Source organism: Priapulus caudatus, unplaced genomic scaffold (genome assembly GCF_000485595.1).
Source record: "Priapulus caudatus unplaced genomic scaffold, Priapulus_caudatus-5.0.1 Scaffold1479, whole genome shotgun sequence".
Lineage (NCBI taxonomy): Eukaryota > Metazoa > Priapulida > Priapulimorpha > Priapulimorphida > Priapulidae > Priapulus > Priapulus caudatus.
In genome coordinates this window covers 38,318-46,573 of record NW_014578540.1, presented here as the reverse complement: position 1 = coordinate 46,573, position 8,256 = coordinate 38,318, and the positions used below count along the sequence as shown (strand labels likewise).

The following is an 8,256-nucleotide window of genomic DNA, read 5'->3' as shown; positions in this document are numbered from 1 at the left end:
ATGCCCGGCTATGCATTTCGCTTGCTCGCGTAACGAAGGCGAGCGAAGCGAACATGCCCCCGCTCTGTATTTTGCTTGCTCAAGCAGCGAAGAATGAGCGAAACAAAGCGAACATGCCCCCACTCTGTATTTCGTTTGCTTGCGTAGCAAAGGCAAGCGAAACAAAGCAAACATGCCCCCGCTCTATATTTTGCTTGCTCAAGCAGTGAAGGTAAGCGAAACGAAGCGAAGATGCCCCGCTCTGTATTTTGCTTGCTCGCGTAGTGAAGGCAAGCGAAACAAAGCGAAGATGCCTCCGCTCTGTATTTCGTTTGCTTGCATAGCGAAGGCAAGCGAAACGAAGCGAACATGCCCCTGCTCTGTATTTCGCTTGCTCGCGCAACGAAGTCGAGCGAAGCGAAACGAACATGCCCCCGCTCTGTATTTCACTTGCTCGCGCAATGAAGTCGAGCGAAACGAAGCGAACATGGCCCCGCTCTGTATTTTGCTTGCTCGAGCAGCGAAGAGGAGCGAAACGAAGTGAAGATGCCTCGCGCTGTATTTTTCCGGCTCGAGCAGCAAAGGCGAGTGAAGCGAACATGCCCGCACTCTGCATTTTGCTTGGTCGAGCAGCAAAGGCGAGCGAAACGAAGCAAAGATGCCCCGCTTTGTATTTTGCTTGCTCGCGTAACAAAGGCGAGCGAAACGAAGCGCAGATGCCCGGCTATGCATTTTGCTTGCTCGAGGAGCAAAGGCGAGCGAAACGAAGCGAAGATGCCCTGCTCTCTATTTCACTTGGTCGCGCAACGAAGGCGAGCGAACATGCCCCTGCTCTGTATTTTGCTTGCTCGAGCAGCAAAGGGGAGCGAAACGAAGCGAACATGCCCCCACTCTGCATTTCGCTTGCTCGAGCAGCAAAGGCAAGCGAAACGAAGCAAACATTTTACTTGGAAAAGCAACGCCTTCCTTTCAAGCTCGCTTTGATCAGACTCAAATGAAGCGCCGACTTCCATATCCCATTGATATCTATTTTATATCTAACCCCCCCTTTATATCTATTTAATATCGAACCACCCCCTCGATATCTCTTTTATATCAATCCGCCCCATTGATATCTCTTTTATATTACGATATTAATGACTTTAAAGTTGGGAAAGCTTATAATAGAGCGTTAGCCTAGAGCTAGGCACTGCCCTATGCGCCATATAGGCGGGGGAAGGATTTATCTAACTATGTCACTGTAGTTACTAATACTGATAAATGTGTGTCACGTTCACTGAACAATAACATATAGTGTTATAATTCAGTGGTCAAGTTACTAGCGATAAGAGAAGAATACGCGGTAGTCCGCTTACCGGCGCGCATGCGCGATAGCTTGCTGACGTTGATGATAAAAACGTTTTTACAACAATCCTACACATTAACGTTACAAAAAACTCTTTAGCTGGGGTTGTTTGCATACGCACATTGCCGCCGCGTCCTCCCAACTTGCACCAGAGCGCGAAATGTAGGCAGTTGGTATAAAGCTGGTTGTAATCGGCATCTCCGATTCGGCTCTCTGTTCGATTCATCACCGTATCCGGCGGGTCGCTCTCAGCCGTTGTAGACGCGCCAGCAAACTCGTACCATGACTTTGTATTCCACGTGCTCATACCGTAACGGTAGATCTTAAGATTACCACCATCTAGGAATACGTCGAGGGTATCTCTGCCTATTGTCGCGTTGGATTTGTCGCCAGATTTTGCGCCACTGAAGTGGATGACTTTTCTGCCGTCCCAGATGCCATGGTGACGGTAGACGGACCGCCACACGTAGATGTGGTCGCCTCTCCTCAACTCGTCTTTACTGATGTCATGAGACAGCAGCATCTATACAACATACAGCAAACAGTCAGCGGCTCCACATAGTGGTTGAGTGTGTGAGAGATAGGACGTGTAAACATCTGACGATAGAATGTCAGTTTGTTAATGCCTCGAAGATATAATGCCTCGTCTCCAATTCCCATTACTTCAACAGTGAGATGATATGCGTTCAACCCCAGTTACACTAGCACCCGGGAATTTAATGCAGGGTTTAAGGATTAGGTTGGGATTATGCTAGCTACTCGGTCAAGGTTGGCTATGAGATTCTGTTGTGTCATGATCCTAAGCATGTCTTTAAATCTGGGACAACTGAAATATTGTTGGGCTGATCAAGTGATCCAGCAGTAAATTACCACGTAGATAGTGATGACGCTTTGGGTTGACAGAGTGACAGGGTGTCGAAAAGGATGGCACGAAAAGGTAGGAGATGGGACGTATGAAAGAAAGAGTATATAAAGAGAGTATATAAGGTAGGACGTACGTATGAGATGAGGGATGGAGACGCCGATGAGAGGAAAAGCTAAAGCCAAAGAGACGAGCGAAGAGGTATAGCCACGAGTTACTGTTACGTACTGTACTTACTGTTAGAAAGACGTGGAGCGACAGACATCCAGAAGTTGAAAAAGGAAAACGAGAAAGTTGGGAGTGATGACGAAAAAGCGTGTCCTTACAGAAAGAATGTTGTTTGAGAATATAAATAATCACAATAACTCACCGGTGTTTAGTTAGCTTTGTATAGAAGCCCTGCCTAAGTTTAAGCAATACTCCGGTAGCTGTGTATAGGTACACTGCGCTCCTTATCACCAACAGCAGTAGATCTGGGAGAAACAGACAAACGCAGGGCGATGAGGGCTGGTAGGTTTATACCTGAACCTAGCGCGGGGAAGAATCGCTTATTTATGATTATAATATAACGGCCACAGGCACTTGAAGCGTTTCAACTGTAAACATAAGCCGCCGCCATTGCGCGCACTCTGACACATAAATATATATATAACATATATATCAAGAGCTAATAATACCTAGAGTGTACAACGGAAAAACGGGAAAATAGTGCTATTTCACGACAACATTATTCTACTTTGCCTGCGAGTGTATAATAATTTCATGTATTGCATTAAGCAGAATTCTTTGCTCTCTAAAAGCAAGACCAACCGCTATGTCAATACGATACTCCTAGGCGGAGATTATCGGCTCCTAAACCTCCCCTCCACATGCAAAACGCCGCCTCGAATCCACTTCTGTCCCCATCCTTCACGCGTCTAAGCATTTCGGCTATCGGTTTCCGTCACGCTGTGAGAGCGCTGATAATTGAGTGTCCATATGCCCAAATTTGGTACTCTTACTAGCTGCTTTGTAGAGACTTAATTAAAAAAAACATTGCCGGCTCCATCATGACGGCGCATTAACCGTGCTAGGAAAGATAATGGGAGATAAGGCATAGGCGATGCCCCGAAAGTCACCTCCACCCTGCACCTGCACCCGAAAATCATTCATAAAATTATGGCGGAAAACCGAACTCTCACGAAGCAACGCTTAGCGCGTGAAGGATGGGGACAGAAGTAGATTCGAGGCGGCGGTTTTGGCATGTTGGGAGGGGAGGTTAGAGCCGATATCTCCGCCTAGGAGTATCGTATGACAAGCGGTTGGTCTTGTTTTAGAGAGCAAAGAATTCTGCTTAATGCAATACCATGAAATTATTATAGACTCGCAGGCAAAGTAAAATAATGTTGTCGTGAAATAGCACTATTTTCCCGTTTTTCCGTTGTACACTCTAGGTATTATTAGCTCTTGATATATATATATATTTATGTGTCAGTGTGCGCGCAATGGCGGCGGCGTGTGTTTACAGTTGAAACGCTTCAAGTGCCTGTGATAACGGCGCCTACGTATGGTGTACGGTTTGCCAATTTAGTCCAACCATATGTCAGTTTACATACACACACCGTATTTTCCGCCAACCATACACATTGTAACGCCGCCAACATGTTATTTATAAAAACCTTATCTTACTTTACAGAAACACGTGTACATTTTTCTATCAACAGGATTCGCGCGCCACCGAACCACAATTCCCCCCACACTTGTTTGCTAAACCAACACTATACTAGTAGTTGCATGGTCGGCGAACGATACAAGTATAGTTTGCGCAGAAACATGGTGTCCGAATCCCTGACGCTCGCTTCCAAACAAATTTGATATCAGCGAATGGGTCGCAAGTGGCTGAAATTTCCTGTATGACTTTGCACTCTTTGTGGGTTTTACTATCGTCATACTTAAAGCATATATCAATCCATGAAATTCACACCTGGGAAATCACCAAGGGTGATTACAAGGACAGCATGATTGCAAGACAGTAGTCTGAAAGTTAGGTAACTACTGTACAACTGCTCCAGCACTGAAGAATGCTTGTGGTCATAATCCGATACAAGGTTCATGGTCATAGACTACATAAACAAATAAATGTCTGCAGAATTGCAAGAGCAACGCACCACGTGGTTGACCACAATTTGAACGTTAACAACTTAACATTTCTGCCTATAGACTCAATATCGTCATGCTGTTACAAGCTTATGTGCTGAGATTATCAGAGAAAGTATTACAACACCACATCTGCCACATGGAAAACAAATAAAGTGAGAGAAGTATATTTAGCATCATTAGTGTAATACTGTCTATGTTTGGTAAAACTACAATGCATGATAGGTAAACACTGAAAATTAACAATTCTTCTTGACAGTTTTTGGAATATTCAGCAACTACCAGGAAAAATATTTATATTCGAGAAATTTTGCTTACCTGCAACGAGGTTTTCAAAGGTTAGAAACAAAGAGACAGCAACATAGTGTTACCGTTTTCGGAATATTTAAATGTCAGCCGATGGTGCCAGTAGGGCAGCTTCTAAAAGAAGGAACGAATACTTTATCACACAGAGTGCTTGTGTAGAAACTCCGAGGTGAGACAAAATCTAACAGAATGATTGTACGCGGCATGTCAAGCTGACTTTTATATGTGAACCAGACACGTGGTTATTGCCTGGAACTAAGCCAAGTGTACCCAGTCACAATCCGCACGTAATTCTTTACTATGAGCTAATAAAGCAAACTTATAATTTAATCAGCTGGTTTGACATAGTGCTTGTACTTTAACCCGCTATGAGAAAATAATTAATAGCAAACATGACCTTTATCTCACCCTCTTAAACAAAAACGAACTGTGAACTTACGGGGCGCCATGCAGGACAGGGCTCAATTCTGTCGAACCGGTTCCACAGAACTTAATTTTGTAAACACAAAACTCAATTCTGTCGAACCGGTTCCACAAAACTCAATTTTGTAAACACAAAACTCAATTCTGTCGAACCGGTTCCACAAAACTCAATTTTGTAAACACAAAACTCAATTCTGTCGAACCGGTTCCACAAAATCGAACTACGTGCAATGCAAAGGCTATTGCACATCGCATAGCGTTAAAAACATTATACGCATAAGCATACGCCTACATATAGCTACCATATAAAATATATATATATATTATAATATATATAATATATATATATATATATATATATATATGCTACTATATGAAGCATTGATGTTACATATTTATTTCTGACTCATGTTAATCATTATGTGTCAGTATATGTGTACATCGCCTTGGAGATGTGCTCCATCGACCTCAACATGTGCTCCATAAATTACACTTGATAATATATGTATATTTTCTCAATTATATTCGCGTCATGTGTATAAATTTCATCGTAATCGCACCAAAAAATAACTCCTCAGCGAAAAGCATTGATGTTACATATTTATTTTGACTCATGTTAATCATTATGTGTCAGTATATTGTGTACATCGCTTGGAGATGTGCTCCATCGACTTCAACATGTGCTCCATAAATTGTCCACTGAAATATATGTATATGTACCAATGACGCGAATATAATTGGAGAAATATACATATATTATCAAGTGTAATTTATGGAGCACATGTGAGGTCGATGGAGCACATCTCCAAGGCCGAGTGTACACATATACTGACACATAATGAATTTAACATAAGTCAGAAATAAATATCTCTTTGGGTCACACCTCCAGGTTTCTATAATGACCGTCACGCAAGCGTCACAATCAGGCCAGGCGAGGCGCCGCTTACATTATGGCTACCACTAATACGTGCAATGCAAAGGCTATTGCACATCGCATAGCGTAACATTATACGCCTAGCATACGCCTAACATTATAGCCTACCATATACATATATATATATATATATATGCTACTATATGAAGCATTGATGTTACATATTTATTTCTGACTCATGTTAATCATTATGTGTAGTATATGTGTACATCGCCTTGAGAATGTGCTCCATCGACCTCAACACGTGCTCCATAAATTACACTTGATAATATATGTATATTTTTCTCAATTATATCGCGTCATGTGTATAAATTTCAATCTGTAATCGCACCAAAAATAACTCCTCAGAGAACAGCATTGAATGTTACATATTTATTTCTGAGACTCATGTTAATCATTATGTGTAGTATATGTGTAACATTGCCTTGGAGATGTGCTCCATTCGACCTCAACATGTGCTCCATAAATTACACTTGATAATATATGTATATTTCTCAATTATATTCGCGTCATGTTGTACATATACATATATTATCAAGTGTAATTTATGGAGCACATGTTGAGGTCGATGGAGCACATCTCCAAGGCGATGTACACATATAGGCCCTACTGACACATAATGATTAAATGAGTAGTCAGAAATAAATATGTAACATCATGCTTTCTCTGAGGAGTTATTTTGGTGCGATTACAGATGAAATTTATACAATGACGCGAATATAAGTTGAGAAAATATACATATATTATCAAGTGGTAATTTATAGAGCACATGTTGAGGTCGCATGGAGCCACATCTTCCAAGGCGATGTACACATGATTATGACACATAAATGAATTAACATGAGTCAGAAATATATGATCTCTTTTGGGTCACACCCTCCAAGGTTTCTATAATGACGATAATGTCTATAAATGTATAATATGCTACTATATGAAAGCATTTGATGTTACATATTTATTTCTGCACTCATGTAATCATTAGTGTCAGTATATGTGTACATCGCCTTGGAGATGTGCTCCATCGACCTCACATGTTGCATCCAAAAATTACACTTGATAATATATGTATATTTTGCTCAATTATATTCTGCGTCACGTGTATAAATTTCATCTGGTAAATCGCACCAAATAAACTCCTCAGAGAAAGCATTGGATGTTAACAATATTTATTTCAGAACATGTTAATCATTATGTTCAGTAATATGAGCCCCTCAGGCTTCCATACCGCGGAAACATCCCGCTTTTTTCCATTTTGAGCAAATTGGATGTTAAAGTTTTAACGACATTTTTAACATTTTTTTACGACCCTTCAGTGAACAAAAATGACCAACGACCACCATCAAAAATATTACAAGTTTTCAAACGTTACCCTCAATGCATCTGTAGAATCTGTGTCAACTGTCACTCTGTCAGTGTCTGTTGGACTTTACTTCATCCCAGTAACATACTTGATGGTAATTTTGGGGTCATCAGAAAGCATCAAGGTCACTGTTTTCCCTGCAATTAATTTCTCGCAATTTCTGCAACTGAGAAATATCTAGCCGCCATTTTTGTTATGGGAAAGTCCACAATTTGCATCGTATGGTTTTTATTCGCAACGTTGAGAAGCAGAGTGGAATATATGTAACATTAGTGAGGACATGCGACCCTAACGGTTTAGGTCCATTCTGCCACAAAATTATACTTTACAATTACGCCACCTATTCAAATAATAAAATCGAAAAGTGAAAAAAGCGGGATGTTCCACTATGTACCTGAGTGCCTCATATGTGTACATCGCCTTGGAGATGTGCTCCATCGACCTCAACATGTGCTCCATAAATTACTCACTGGTATAGTAATATATATATTATATAGTACACATATATACAGTAATATATACATAATATATAGTACACATATATATAGATTATATACTCACTGGTATAGGCTGCGCGCACCTTACATGCACGATTGTCTTTCTATTTCTTTATATAATTCTACTGATGGAATTTTATCATATAAATCTATGCTAGAATACCTCCTCTTCATATTAAACGCATAATTTTTGCAAAATAATATTTCTTTTGGTAGTTATTGCGCATGCGCGAGCACCGTTTTAGGCATATAATATGAACTGAATAATAACTGAATAATATAGCTTGCTGAGAAAGTGAGGGGTGGGAGACTAAGAAAATAGGGCATGGAAGATAGCCGAGGGGGTAGAAGAAGAAAGGAGGCGCGGGCGATGGACATGGGAGCAATTGGAAGACGCAACAGGGTGACGTATTC

General features: G+C 41.0%; 1 protein-coding gene across 1 annotated transcript; it reads right to left on the bottom strand.

Annotated features, from left to right (window-relative positions):
- Positions 1 to 1,226: 1,226 nt before the first annotated feature.
- LOC106816760 lies at positions 1,227 to 2,119 on the bottom strand. Its single transcript, XM_014821383.1, has 3 exons — positions 2,084 to 2,119; positions 1,446 to 1,847; positions 1,227 to 1,232 (listed from the first exon to the last, which is right to left on the bottom strand). The coding sequence occupies exons 1-3, from the start codon at positions 2,117 to 2,119 to the stop codon at positions 1,227 to 1,229; spliced, it is 444 nt and encodes a 147-aa protein (XP_014676869.1).
- Positions 2,120 to 8,256: the final 6,137 nt, after the last annotated feature.

Bases quoted from the DNA above. Each gene is read 5' to 3' on its own strand.
- LOC106816760 (XM_014821383.1), bottom strand. From the start codon at position 2,119: ATGACACAACAGAATCTCATAGCCAACCTTGACCGA. The intron at 1,848-2,083 runs GTAGCTAGCATA...TATGTTGTATAG, and splicing joins TCATAGCCAACCTTGACCGA to ATGCTGCTGTCTCATGACAT.